The following is a 14,473-nucleotide window of genomic DNA, read 5'->3' on the forward strand; positions in this document are numbered from 1 at the left end:
CAAGAAGCAGCTTCAAAGCCAATCCTGTGATGCCAAACAGAAATATAGGTGCTATTAGCTTAAACTAATTTTCAAGCCAAATAGCATAAATGGAGTGGTCTTGTAATCTCGTTCAGTTCTTACGACCTTTTAAGGTGTCAAGACTTGTTTGTCTTCAGTGGCAGGCAAATAATTGATTCAATGGTTTTATGAAGTGACAGCGAAGTGCGTGCATCTGTGGCTTGTTACTCCAAAAATTTGTTCTCAAATATACATTGACAATTCACAAGGTTGACTGGTATTGTGTGTGCAGTCTGAATTATGTGGATTCCTGATGTAACAAAAATTCTTGAATTCTAATTCCTAGAGTCACTTGATTAGACATTTGACTCATTACTCTTATTTTGGAATCAAAGTGAAAATGTACTATTCAAAATTCAGCTTTCATCATTTGACTTTAATACCTGAGATTTTCGTGGGTGAAAAGTAATTTTAAAAAACCCGTAAGGCTAAGTTAAAATGGTTTCTGTGTCACCTGACCATGCCTTATGACTCTTTCACAAACTTGCTCTCTAGTGCAGTTTCTCTCCCTTTCTCCACCTTTTGGAGATGCTGGTGTTGGACTGGGGTGTACAAAGTTAAAAATCACACAACACCACCTGATGAAGGAGCAGTGCTCCGAAAACTAGTGCTTCCAATTAAACCTGTTGAACTATAAACATGGTGTTGTGTGATTTTTTAAAAAAACTTTCTCCACCTTCCTTGCGCTGTCACTCTACCCCAGTGGGAAATATAGTCACTGGAAGGAAGGCTGGTTTTCATGATGGACTGTTTCCACAACTCTGTCCTTTCTTGTGGTCTTGGGCTGAGCAGCTGCCATACTAAGCTCTGATGCATTGGGATGCATTCTCTGGTATACAAATTGGCAACAGTCATTGTGGACATGCTGAATTACCTTGGCGTTCAGAGGAAGTAGAGATGTTGGTTTTCTTTCTTAACTGTAACATTGACGTTGTGGACCAGGATTGCTTGTTACTGATATTTACTCCCAGGAATCTTAAAGCTCTTGACCATCTCCACCTCAGCACCATTTTAAATGCAAATGATCTCAGTTTCTTGAATGTTACCTGCTTAAAGTTTGTGTTATAACTGAATATAGTTAAAACTAAAATGAAGACCATGATGCACATTTATAGAAGTCAGTTTCTGTATCTATTTGAAACTGTGGAGGTCAATAGCTTTATGCACATCTGCTTTTTGAGACTGAATTTGGTTGATGTTAATTGCATACAAATGAGGAAATGAACTATTATGTTTTTTTGAATGAGCTTCAATATTCTATTGTGTAGCTTTGTGCACAACTTAGTGTGTAAAGGTATATATTCCATGGAAATGGGGCTGCTTTATTGGATACCACATTTGTGCAGATATTTATTGGTCATTTTGTGCTTTATCTACACAGGATGATTATTTGAAGGCTGATTGTTTAGTCCAACATTAATAAAATGTTGAAAAGCAGAAGTACAGGGCTATCTGGGGTAAAGTAATACTTAGGCAGAAATGGAGGAATGTTCACTTTATTTTGTTCACAAATTATATCGGTTGTCTATTAAATTATTGTGTTGAACAGGAAATGAGAATCTTTGTCACTAGGTGTGGCATACTGTTGAAGGTTCAGATCAATTTGTACAGCGTGCACTGATTGTTTTTTGAAACACTAAAGGTACCACTTTTTTTGACAGTACTGTGCCAGTAATGATAAACTGCAGTAACACACCAAGGCTCCTTAAACAGCACCTTCCAAACCTGCAGCGAGTATCACCTGGGAGGGCAAAGGCAGCACCTTCCAAACCTGCAGCGAGTATCACCTGGGAGGATAAAGGCAGCACCTTCCAAACCTGCAGCCAGTATCACCTGGGAGGGCAAAGGCAGCACCTTCCAAACCTGCAGCCAGTATCACCTGGGAGGGCAAAGGCAGAAAATGCACTGGAACAATGCCTGCAAGTTCTATCCAAGCCATAGACCGACCTGACTGGAACTTGATTGCTGTTCTTTCATTGACACTTGGTCAAAATCCTGGAACTCCCTCCTTCACAGCATAGTGGGTGTCCTGCATCCCAAGTACTACAGCAGTTCAAAAGACAGCTCACTAGGACCTGCTTCTCCAAAGCAGTCTATGATGGACAATAAATCTTGGCGTAATAGCAATCCTGATCAAATTTGGGGGAAAAAAACTATATTTTTAAATTGAAATTTATTTATTCATGATTTAGAATAGCACAGCAGGAATTAAGGTATGTTATTGTATATTGAAGCAGTGTTTCAATAATCACAACTGTGTTATCATAGTGGAGCTTTTTATCTACCTTTTGCTTTTAACTCCTGATTAATGGTGTACAAGTCGGTTGAAATAAATAGCTACTCATAAATTTGCATGTTGTTCTTGAGCCTCTGATAACTGCTGTTGGACTTGAGTAACTGCATGAGCCATTGAGGAACGAAATTAGGCAAATGATGTTTCAATATTCTATATAATAACTTTTAAATGAACAAAAGATATTATTACCCACTCCACTCCCACCCACCCTCCAAAACCGGTGTTTCTCCTGATGGAAGAATACATATTCATACTTCTCACATTTTTAGTGTTAGAAGCAGCCTTCTCTTTATTTATTTGGATCTGTAAATTCTGAACAATTTCACTTGTTGGCTGATTGTATTTCAAAGATTTAAAATGTTGGCTTTTCAGAGAGCAGTCTTAATATAGTTAATATTTAAAAATTGATAATGGGAGTTTGGAAATTAACCTATGCACACTAAATCATAATCTTGTTACAGAATGAATTTCTAATTGCTATGATTTTCCTTTTTTCAAATGAAATGAACTTAATTTACCTTAGCTGACTTGAATAAGGTTTTACATAAGCTGTTTGAGTTACAGTTTGTTTAAAAAAAAAATTACAATCCGGTTATGGACTGTAGATGCTATTGGAATATGGAAATGCTTCTGATTTAATTGGGAAGTATTTGAATGAAAATTATTCTCTAACAGTATAGAAGCTACAAAAGGTTATACTGTTTTAAATCAGGTTTCTGATACTAAATTGAGCAGGTTTATTTAGTACGAAGATAAAACAATGTGAAAGCCAAGCTTTTTATTGTACAGTTTACTATAAATCTGAAGAGGATCAACACGTGGATCAAGCAGACTAAACTAACAGCAAAATAACATTTATAAATCTCAGTAAAATCCATCTTCTATCAGTTATGTCATGCCATTCAGAATAATTCTAGAGCATGGAAAGAGTAATATGCAATACAGTTTAATGTGCCTTTTCAGATCTGGTGATGATTTGCTAAATTGGTTATGGGTTCGAAGGATCTAAGGTTATGTCATGTAGATGGGTGAGAATCAAGATGAAGATGTTCTGGGGTAGAGCAGGATGGGAGGTCGTGAAAGTTGTTTTAAAAGGATCAGATCTTCAAAGATGGGAGAGTTTCAACAACCTAAAATTTGCAAAGTTGTGATGCGGTATACTGAATGTCCAAAAGCTGGTTATATAAGTACTTGTTTGGGAATGCAGTGATAGTGACCCTGAGAGATTTTATAAATCCCAGGGTATCTGCAGATGAAATATAGTCGGGGAAGGGTGGGAGATTTGAGTTTGGGGAGACAAAGAAATAGTTGATACTTAGCCTTGTTTGTGACTGTGACTATAGGACATGGAGTAGTTGAGGAGTGGCAGAAATGTTATAATGACCAAAGTTAGAAAGAATGAGCAAAAAATTAGTGAATCCAGAGAGGTTGGGCTAATACAACTAAAAAGATGACAGGCACCAAAGTTGAAGTGTTATTTGGTGGAAAGGCCAAGAAAAAGGTCACATATTTGAGGAGAAGTGGCAGAATGTAACGTATTGTAACTGAACTACATGTACCGTTTGCAAAAAAGGAATTTGAATGTCTGCATCTGTTTATATATTTGGATTATAATCTGACAATTATTTTTGCAAGGAGGTTAAAATAACTAATTACATTTCTTGTAGAAATGGTATGAATTCAGACTTTGGGAGAGGAAAGCAGAAGATTTGTATATTTGATAAATATGTTTTAATTACATGAATCATCTTAGTGTAATGCCCTGTTTTGATTTTCTATCCACCAATGCTGCTAGAATTGCTAAGTTTCTCCAGCATTTTCTGTTTGTTTTAGATTTCTAGCATCCAGAGTATTTTGTCTTGAATTTATTTGAAGAAACAACTTTCTTGGCATACAAGACAACAGATCTCAAATTAATTGCCAAGTGTTAGCAGTGAATAAGCTTTTTTTTGTGATTTACACTTGCGATATAAACGTGGCTATCTTAAGCATCCAATAAAGGCCTTAAACAGTTTGCATGTTTCTCATTAAAACTGAAGTGTTGTAATCTAGTCAGATTGGAAGGATGTTTTCATTTAGGATGAATAGGTTCAAGCTTACTAATTCACCAACCACTGGCTTGATTAAATTTTTTTCTGTATTCTAACCAGTTTCAATTTTTTTGTTTGTAGGGTCGTCATGTCAAAACAGGACAACTGGCAGCTATTAAAGTCATGGACGTTACAGAGGTAAGTCAGTGTTATTTTTATGTAAAAGCTCCGGTAATCCAGCACTTTGCTGTTTTGCTGTCAGTATCAGCCACCCTTTTCAATTAAGGACTGTTTCAAGAAATGCCAGTTTTAAAGCCAAGGAATCCATCACCACAAGAAATAACAAAGAAATGTCTGTACCATGTGCATGATTTTGGATCTATGTTAAACAAGTCTCCTACTGATTTCTTTTTACAATATGTGGAGTGACTTTTGTGTTTAGCATCAATTTGCCTTTAGCAGAGTGTTTTACTTGATGCAGCAATGCTTATGTTATCCCTTATGACATAAGGAACTGTGCATGGATGATATGGTATTGAAGAATCAAACAGACATTATATTGCAAATAATTATTAGTACAGACATTACTTTGCTCAGGGGCACAAGTCTCCAGGTTAGTATGAGGTTGAGTTACAGCAAAGAAACATGCTTCAAGTGATCAGAGGTAAGTTGGAGCATGAGATTTTTATACTTTCAGGTCACATGCTCTGATACAGTGATGACATATTGAACATGACCCTAAAAGGTGTGCTGACATATTGACCATGAAGCATAGCACAACATCCCCCTTTTTGAAAAAGGTAAAAACTTATTGCAGATATATGTGATTGTACTTGGGTATATGTTGTCAATTCGATAATTGTACAACATGTAAAATGGAGCTTACACAACGAACATTTCAAACTTCAATGTCACATCTTGGCAGTTTGATATTTAATCTGATCTGGTGATCACATATCCACCTGGAGAGGCACATGTCTTCTGTTGCAATTGTTTTCATTGTCACCCAAAAGAATTGCACAATCCTCATTGTCAGGGCATTCCTCTTCACTCTTTGTCCATGATTGGTGATTTGTTTCTACCATTTCCCCTGGCAGTGAATTCTAGGCACCCACCATGCTCTGCGAAAACAAACAAACTTTCCTCGCTTGTCTTCTCTCACCTTAAATCAATTCCCACTAGTATTTGACATTTCCACCTTGGGGTAAAGAACTCGAACTATCCAACCTATCCATGTCTCTCTTAATTTTAAATACTTTCGGATTGCCCCCCTCAGGCTCTGATCCACTCACAAAAACAGTCCAAGTTTATCCAACCTCTCGTAGCCAGTACAGACCCAATCCAGGCAACATCCTGGTAAACCTCTTTTGCATCCTCTCCAAAGCTTCCACATTCTTCCTTTAGTGTGGCGACTGGAATTGCACTCCCAAATGTGGCCTAACTCAAATCTTTTACAGCTGCAACATAACTTGTTGACTTTTATACTCAATGCACTGACTGAAGGCAAGCCTGCCACAGATGCCTTTTTTACTCCTTATCTGTTTTGTGCTGCCACTTTCAGGGAGTTATCAACTTGGACCCCAAGATCCTTCTGTATATATCAGTGCTGCTAATGTTCCTGCCATTTACTGTATACTTTCATCTTGCATTCAACTTCCCAAAATGCATCACCTCACAGTTGTCTGGATTAAATTCCACCTGCCATTTCACTGCCCAACTTCCCAATTGATCAAAATCCTGCTATATCCTTTAAGAACCTTCCTCACTATTCACAACTCTACCAATTTGTGTGTCATCTGCAAACTTACTAATTAGACCACCGACATTTTTATCCAAATCGTTTATGTAAATTGCAAACAACCGAAGTCCCAGCACCAATCCTTCCAGAACACCATTGATCACAGACCTTCAGTCAGATAACAACAATTGTCTGTTTTCTATGACCAAGCCAATTTTGCATCCAACTTGTCAACTCACCAGAAATTCCATAAGACTTGTCACATGGAACTAGATTCATCTGGTGGCATTTTGTGTTCAACGCCATATATATTGTATCTGATGTAACATTGACAGAAATCTTGGTATAATGTTTTTAGAATTGGGATTTGTTTGCCCTTGAAAATAACTTGATATGTCCGCTTCACCTCTGTATGGTTCAAATCTGACAATATGAAATATTTCCATTAATCCTCTCTGAGGCCTTCAATCATCTGCTCTCTGACACATACCAGTTCAAAATTACGGTTCTGCATTGACTGAACTTTTTAATCACTAAATTCCTTCACAAAAAATAGACTAACATCCCACTGCCACTCGTCTGAAATACAAACTCTGAAAAGTAAATGGCATGAATGTATATCAATTGCATACTTTTTAACATAAGTGGAGAGGGCAGAGGTGAAGAGAAAATGGAATCCCAGTTGGAAATGACTGATAAGTTTCTTGGGGATTCATGGCATTCATTCCACCTACAGTTTTTTTTAAAATTAAAAATGTGTGAATTGTGAAGCCTGTTCACCTGTAAAGTATCTCAAACTGTAAACATTAGTATATTTGGGGAGAGGGAGTTTTTGGAAGTTTGCGTGGTTTAAATTGTCCCACAATTGTGGTTTAAATTGTCTTAACTATATCAGTTGGAGTGCTGAGCTTTTTCACAAACCCTTCCTTGATGTGGTCTTAATTTTTAAATTGTAGAATGTCTTTGGGATCGTCTTCCTTTAATACTCTACTCTAATTCTACAAAATTATCTGTGGCAAAATGACTAGATCGGTGATTTTTAAAAACAACCATTTGAAAGCTTAGATTTAAAGGGACTGTGCAAGTGTTAACCCTCAGTAGGATTTTCACAGTAGCAATTGCCGCCATGGAGGCAGTTGACCTCAAAGTTTTAACTGGGTGGGCCCACTGGGATCTCAACCCATAGTTGAGTGAGCTCTGAGTTTGACTAATTTAATATCAATTATCTTTGGCTATGAAGGAAACACACAGTGAAGAGATGCTAATTGAGCTGAACATATGGTCTCAATCTTTTGAGATAAAGAAACCATCAGAATGTTTTTGTTTGTGATGATCAATAACTATTCATTTCTAAATTCTTTTATACTGTGCATGAAATAATTTTTTCTGTGATACATTAGATTAACACTATTAGAGAGTTCACAGGTAAGAGTCAAGATAAAGTCACCATAGTCTTATTAGGGAGAAACAAATGGTGGTGGTTTAGCCTGAGGGTCAACACGCCTCAGGTGAGGGAAGAGGTTGAGAAAGAGAGACCTTCATGGTAACCTCAGTTGGTGTCAGAATTGAACCCATGCTATTGGCATCACTGTGCACTGAAACCAACCATCCAGCCAACTGATCTAACTGATCCCATGTTCACAGGTAGTGCTAGAGTCATTTGAAGAGTGCATAGTTTTCCTTGCTTTGTATGGGATTATTTACTGAGAGGTTGACCTCCCTTTTTTCAAAAACTCAAGGTAATTGATTAATTAATCAATCTACTATAACGTGGCTTGGTCAGTTCCAAAATGTGCTGCTCGAGGGAACTATTTTGAAAGCATTCAGGTTACTGTTGCCAATCTGATTTGTCCAGTATATCTGTGGATTGACAGCAATCTTGTAGTTATTGCTGTCACTTTATCACAAGCCCCAAATATAATTCCTTGCATGTTTCATCCCACATTGAAATGACTGTAGGAGGCCTGTGAATCACTTCCAATCATGACATCTTTGCTCTCCGATTCCTCCCCTCCATATCCGAGCCAGTTCTGTATTCTGATCTCCTGAGTCAAAGTCATCTTGAACTATTGCATGAATGCTAGCCCTGAGTTACAGTACTACCTATCTACGAGCTTTCCATTTTTCTTGAACATAATACACCCTTCAATATTCAGTGCCAATCCTTGTCATCCTGCAGGCTAATCTCTGAAATGGCTATTAGATGGTATTTATTTACTTAGGTACGTGCTACTAACTTGCTTACTTTGTTACGAAAGCTCTGAACCTAGAGCTAGAAAGCATTTAATTTTATCGTTTTGTTATCTTTTGTAACATTTCATATTGACTGATTGATTGTAAGTATATTCCCTTTTTTGTTTCCTCTGTCCCATCCTGGCATTTTCTGATCCTCATTTAATGTTTTCCTCTCTTTTACCTTGGCCCTACTCTTTGCTCTATCATGTTTTTTCCACAGTTGATCCATTGTCCTGACTTATTATCCTTTGTAAAACCAAATGAGTCTCTGCTTGACCCATTTTACAGTAATCATTCTCTTTGTAAAGCTAAATACCCTTCTGTTTTGCACATTCCACTGTGATTATATCTCTTAGCAAGGTAAACAGGTTTCCACCCTGTTTATGGTAATTATCTCTTTATAAAGTTAAATAAGTTTCCGTTTTGCATATGTTGTAGTGGTCATGTCCGTTTGTACTTTATTTGTTTACAGTCATCAACAGTTAAACTATTCAAATCTCCCTTTTAAGATCACCCGGCCTTAGTTTTCAATTAACTATATGTTTACCCTTAAATACCTCCAGTCATGTTTGTACCTGTATGGGGTCCCAATCCTTCCCTTCATATATTTATTTATTTTTGATCACCGTATCTTTGATATGCACCTTCATGCTGTCCTTTGAGATGATCTGAACCTTAAGAAGATTAGTTTCCGTATGTGTACGGAGGACATCCAGCTCAATCTCTTCTTGATTCACCTTGACTCAATAACTCTCTCTGCCATTGAACCTACCGAGCTAACATTATGTTGCATGTCAAAATTTCTTTCACTGAATCATTGGGAAAGCTGTAATGTATGTTTTACTCCTGTCATAAATACAGTTGCCTTATCACAAGCTCTGTCCTCTTCCCTGGATACATGGTGAATGTGAAGCAGGTAAAATAATATTTTAACATCCCATTTGAACAGAGAGCTCAGCTTCCAGTTTTATTTTGAAACCATCAGGAAGATGCATCTAATTCCATTTTTGCAGCTTCACCTACTGCGTGCTCAAGGCTGCTGAGGCCCCTCTCAGCATCAGTTCAGATAAGTAAAAGAATGGACTGAAGATGCTGAAAATCTGAAACAAAAACCGAAAGTGTAGGAGAAACTCAGGCAGCCTGGCAGCATCGATGGAGAGAAAAAAAGTTAACATTTTGAGTCCAGTGATACCTCATCAGAACCGGTTAAGGTAGCAACAGAAGCTTAGATAATAGCAGCAAGACTTCATCAGTCTTCATTTTAATGCATGTTAGAGTATAACAAACATTTGTTATCTATTTGCATATATGGATATAATTTTGATACAACCATGCTGATTTTTAATATTTATTATTCGAGATATGCAGCACAGAAACAGGCCTTTCGGTCCAACTTATGAATGCTGACCAGGTTTCCTAAACTGAACTAGTCCCATTTGCCTGTACTTAGCCTGTTTCCTGTCATCCTTTTCTATCCATGTGAGTGTCCAAATGTCCTTTAAATGATCGTACACTAACTTTTTTTTTAAAACAATTCTGCCTTTTGTTTTTTTTTCTGACTGAGGTGGATAATTTCACTTTTCTCTAAGAAGCTAGCATATTTAGTACAAGGAAAATGGTTGTGGTTGTTGGAGGTTAATCAGCTCTGGAACATCTCTGCAGGAGTACCTTGGGATAGTGTCCTCAGCCCAACCATCTTCAGATGCTTCAGCAATTACCTTCCATCCATCAAAAATTGTTTGCCGACAATTATGTCATGTGCTGTAGCGTTTGTGACTCCTCATATGAAAAGTGTTCATTTTCAAATGCAGTAAGACCTGAACAAATCCAGATTTCAACTGATTAGTGGTAAGTAACATTTATGTTACACATGTGCCAGGCAATTACCATCTCCAACAAGAGAATATCCAGCCATCATGACACTCATTCGCTGAATCTCAGACTGTCAACATCCTGGGTGTTACCACCTTCTGACTTCCAAAAACCTGTCCACCATCTACAAGTCAGTAGTGCGACAACACTATGACTTAAGAGGTATACCTTGTCCTTTTTTTTAATGAAGAAAGGTTAAGACAAGAGGAACTGAGTGCTTTGCTCAAATCCAATAAACAGCTTGAGGCTTTGCGTTTTTTTAAAAAGTTGGAAGAATAGAAGCAGCCTGAATGGGTGTGGTCAAGCTTCATAGAACCAGGATTTTAGTTTTAGCTTCCAACTTGAAATTGGATGCGGAAGCTCTTATTTCTCTCTCTATTACAGCTAAAAGCTGGGGTTCTCTTCCTGCTGCAAGAATTGTATCTGGAAAGCAATGCCTTACATTTAACTTTTAAAATAAGAAAAAGTTAGGGCCTGGTCTATCTTGTTAATATATTTTGAGGGGGTTTGGTCCAGTTCGGAACACCAGTCAGGAATATGATGGAATACTGCCCACTTGCCTGGATGACTGCAGCTCCACCAATGCTCAAGATTAGCACCATCCAGGACAAAGCAACTCACTTGATTGGCACATCGACAGACATTCACTCCTTCCCTCACGTATTCAAAATAGCAGCAATGTAGGGCCATCCAGAAGATGCACTGCAGTAAATTGCCAAGACTCCTTAAGTCGCATCTTCTAAAGCCACTGTCTAAAATGGCATGGGGAACAGATGGAAACATCACCACCTGCAAGTTCCTTTCAAGCCACTTACCATCCTGACTTTGAAAATAGATTGTCATATAATCACAAGGCCTGGTCTGTGGGGATTGGGATAAGGACTTTGCTCAGACCTTTAAATTAATGAATTCGAAATTGAATTCAAAAGGCTGCAGAGTCCCCAAGCGGAAAATAATTCTCTGTTCTTCGTTGGACCATTGAGGTGGTGTTGGGAATAGCGGAAGACTGGACCAAGGTGTCCTGGAGGGGGAAGCTGACAGGGGAATGGAGGGAAATATGTGTCTTAGTGGTGGCATCCTGCTGGAGGTGGCAGAAGTGGCAGCTAATGATCTTTGGATGTGGATGATGGTGGGGTGGCAAGTGAGGACTGGGGGAACCTATTGCTGTTATGGGAGGGAAGAGAAGTGGTGAGTGCTGAAGTATGGGAGATGGGACAGAGCTAGCTATTGGGCCCTGCTACTTCTACACCATACCATGGTCCCAATTAGCAGCTATTCTTTCCCCCAGACTGATCTTTACCCAATCCTTTGTCTGTCCAACTGTTCTCTTTCTCTGTCTCTCTCTCTCTCTTTTTCTCTCTCTCTCTCTCTCTCTCTCTGGGCTTCATGTCCATCTATCGTTTACTCCTCCCCACTCCCCTTCAGCATATACACCAACCTTATCCTAGCTAATATTAGTTCTGAAGAAGGGTCACTGGACCAGAAATGTTCACTCTGCATTTTCTTTACAAATGCTGCCAGACCATCTGGGCTTTCCTAACAATTTCTGTTTTTGTTTCTGCTTTCTAGCATCTGCAGTTCTTTGATTTTTTTTTTGTTTAGATTTGATCTGCTGTTCGTTTAATAGTAATTAGTCAATACTGTGCCTTTGTCTTTCAGTGAAGAAATGCTTCATTTGCTTGGCGTTTTTTATGAAACAGAGTCTATTCCATTGTGTCTAACTATTCGCATTTTAGAATAATATAAAAGGGTGATATGTCTGGTTTTCAGTATAATTGGCAAAGTTTTGTCTGCAGAATTATGTTCCAGAATTGGTTTTATTTTTTTCTGTCCATTTCTGTATTTTTGCTTTAATTTCATTTAAGAATTGGGTTTTGACATGAGCAATTATTCTCAAGGAGTTACTGAATATGAATTAGCAAAAGTGTATATTCATGAACTGGGTGTTGATCCAGGATATCTGTTTACTTTAACTTAACTTCCTCTCTATGTTGGCATCAGTATTACTTCCAAGCAAACATGAGCAAAGATGTTATTGGCACTCATTGTTTAGTTTAGTCAGACAATTTATATGAACTGTCCAGGAAATGCCTTTGATAAGATAAGGGAAATTTAATTTAACTGATCACATCTTCTGCAATGTTATTTATTTAAAGGATATTAATACACATCATGGAAGTTGATATGCAGACTTAGAAAATAGCCTTGTCCTTGGTTTGTCGGGAGGTTTAGTCTGTTCTTTCAATTGATGACTGCTACTTAGATAAGCTGCTAACAACTGGTTTTAAACATGTGACTAGATTGGATACAATAATCCAAGAGAGGGTATTGGTCTTTTGTAACTGTTGCTTTCTAAAAAAGAAACAAATCATCCCATTAATGCTCTGCACAGAGATTCCTTTTGTTTCTTTCATTGAAATGAGTCTTTAAATGTTATAGGTACTTTATGAATATGCTTAAGAAACTGCTACAATGGACAAATGGTCACGTGACAAGAACAGTTCTTTTCTAACAACTGTTAGAAATTTAGTTAAGATTATCAGTTGATGTTATATCCTGTGCTCTGTTCTCTTCAAGCATGGGTTCTTTAAGTTGAAGCAATTCCCCCACCGCTTCTCTGCAATTTAAGCTTGAACTTTTTGATTCTGGTGTAAGTACACTGTGTTTTTCAGCTATTGTACATAAGGATTTTTATTTGAAACCTTGCAGGAAGGATTCATTGATATGTGCAGTTTTCTGAAATGGTTCGCTTGAAATGGAAGGAAAGGAAACCCAGAGGTAGTTTAGCTCTGATGTTGCATGCTTAGTTAGGCTTGGGATTAGGAGGTTGAACCCCTTTGCTCCCATAACTTCCATTAGGGCAATTGCTGTTCAAGGGAGTTATCAGGAAGGGCAGAGGTATTAGGAATTGCTGTATCTGGGTGGGCTGCTTTCGTGACAACTTTGTCTCTTCGGCCCTACCATCTTCATTATCAATAACCTTCACTCCATATGGTCAGATATGGAAATGTTTGCTCTTGATTGCATGAGGTTCACAACTCAGATACTGAATCAGCCCAGTCTATATGCAATAAGAGCTGGAAAACATTCAGATTTGGGCTGTTAAGTGATGAGCAACATCCATGCCTGGCACTTGCCTGGTGCGAATGAGAGAAAATCTAATCATCTGACCTTGACATTCACTGGCATTGCCATCACTGAATTTTCCACTATCATTTATCCTGGTGGTTACTATTGACCAGAAACAGTCATATTAGTCATATCATACAGTGGGAATGGACGGGCTAGGAATTCTGAGGAGTAACCACCTGTCACCCCAATGTCTGGCTGCCATCTACAAGTCTCAAATGAGGATTTTGATGGAATACTCTGTTCTTGCAGGATAAATACAGTTCCAACAACACTTGAGAATCATAAATCCAAGATAAAGCAATTACTTTGATTGGCATCTCATCTACCACTTTGAACGTTCATTCTGTTCACCACCAGCCCATGATGGTAGCAGTGTGGCATCTACAAGATGCATTGTTGTAACTTGCCAAGTCTCCTTTGACAACACATCCCAAACCTGTGACCTCTTCCACCTCCAAGATCAATGGCAATGGATGCATAATAACACCACAAAGCATCTTGACTCTGAACTATGTTGCTGTTCCTTTGCTGTCACTGAGAATAAATTCTGGAACTCCCTTCCCTTCTAAAAGTACTATTGGTGTTCCTTCACCTGAGGATTTGCAACATTCGGGAAGATACTGCATCACCACCTTCTCATGGGCACCGAAGTACGAGCAACAGTTGCTGGCTAGCCGACAGTGTCAACATCTTTCAAACCATTTGAAAAAACTAAAGGCAATGAAAATTGCAGATCTCAGTGCTGCTGTTAAAAGTGGAGTAGCAACAGGTGAACTGAAAAGTTGACTATAGAGGTTAAAAATGTGTTGCTGGAAAAGCGCAGCAGGTCAGGCAGCATCAAAGGAACAGGAGAATCGACATTTCGGGCATAAGCCCTTCTTCAGGAATGAGGAGGGTGTGCCAAGCAGGCTAAGATAACAGGTAGGGAGGAGGGACTTGGGGGAGGGGCGTTGGACATACGATAAATGGAAGGAGGTTAAGGTGAGGGTGATAGGCTGGAGAGGGGTTGGGGGCGGAGAGATCGGAAAGAAGATTGCAGGTCAAGAAGGCGGTGCTGAGTCCGAGGGTTGGGACTGAGAAAAGATGGGGGGAGGGGAAATGAGGAAGCTG

At 38.5% G+C, this 14,473-nt stretch overlaps 1 protein-coding gene across 6 annotated transcripts in view; it reads left to right on the top strand.

The window, feature by feature from the left end:
* The window catches only part of LOC122550648 (mitogen-activated protein kinase kinase kinase kinase 4), a 285,957-nt gene that overhangs the window by 110,445 nt on the left and 161,039 nt on the right, over positions 1–14,473 (top strand). For all 6 annotated transcript variants that reach the window (XM_043691715.1, XM_043691718.1, XM_043691717.1 and 3 more), the window contains exon 3: positions 4,528–4,584. In XM_043691715.1, the coding sequence (XP_043547650.1) occupies positions 4,570–4,584 (15 nt within the window). In that variant the 5' untranslated portion in view covers positions 4,528–4,569. The remainder of the gene's footprint in view (positions 1–4,527; positions 4,585–14,473) is intronic.

This window comes from Chiloscyllium plagiosum, chromosome 6, assembly GCF_004010195.1.
Source record: "Chiloscyllium plagiosum isolate BGI_BamShark_2017 chromosome 6, ASM401019v2, whole genome shotgun sequence".
NCBI classification, from domain to species: domain Eukaryota; kingdom Metazoa; phylum Chordata; class Chondrichthyes; order Orectolobiformes; family Hemiscylliidae; genus Chiloscyllium; species Chiloscyllium plagiosum.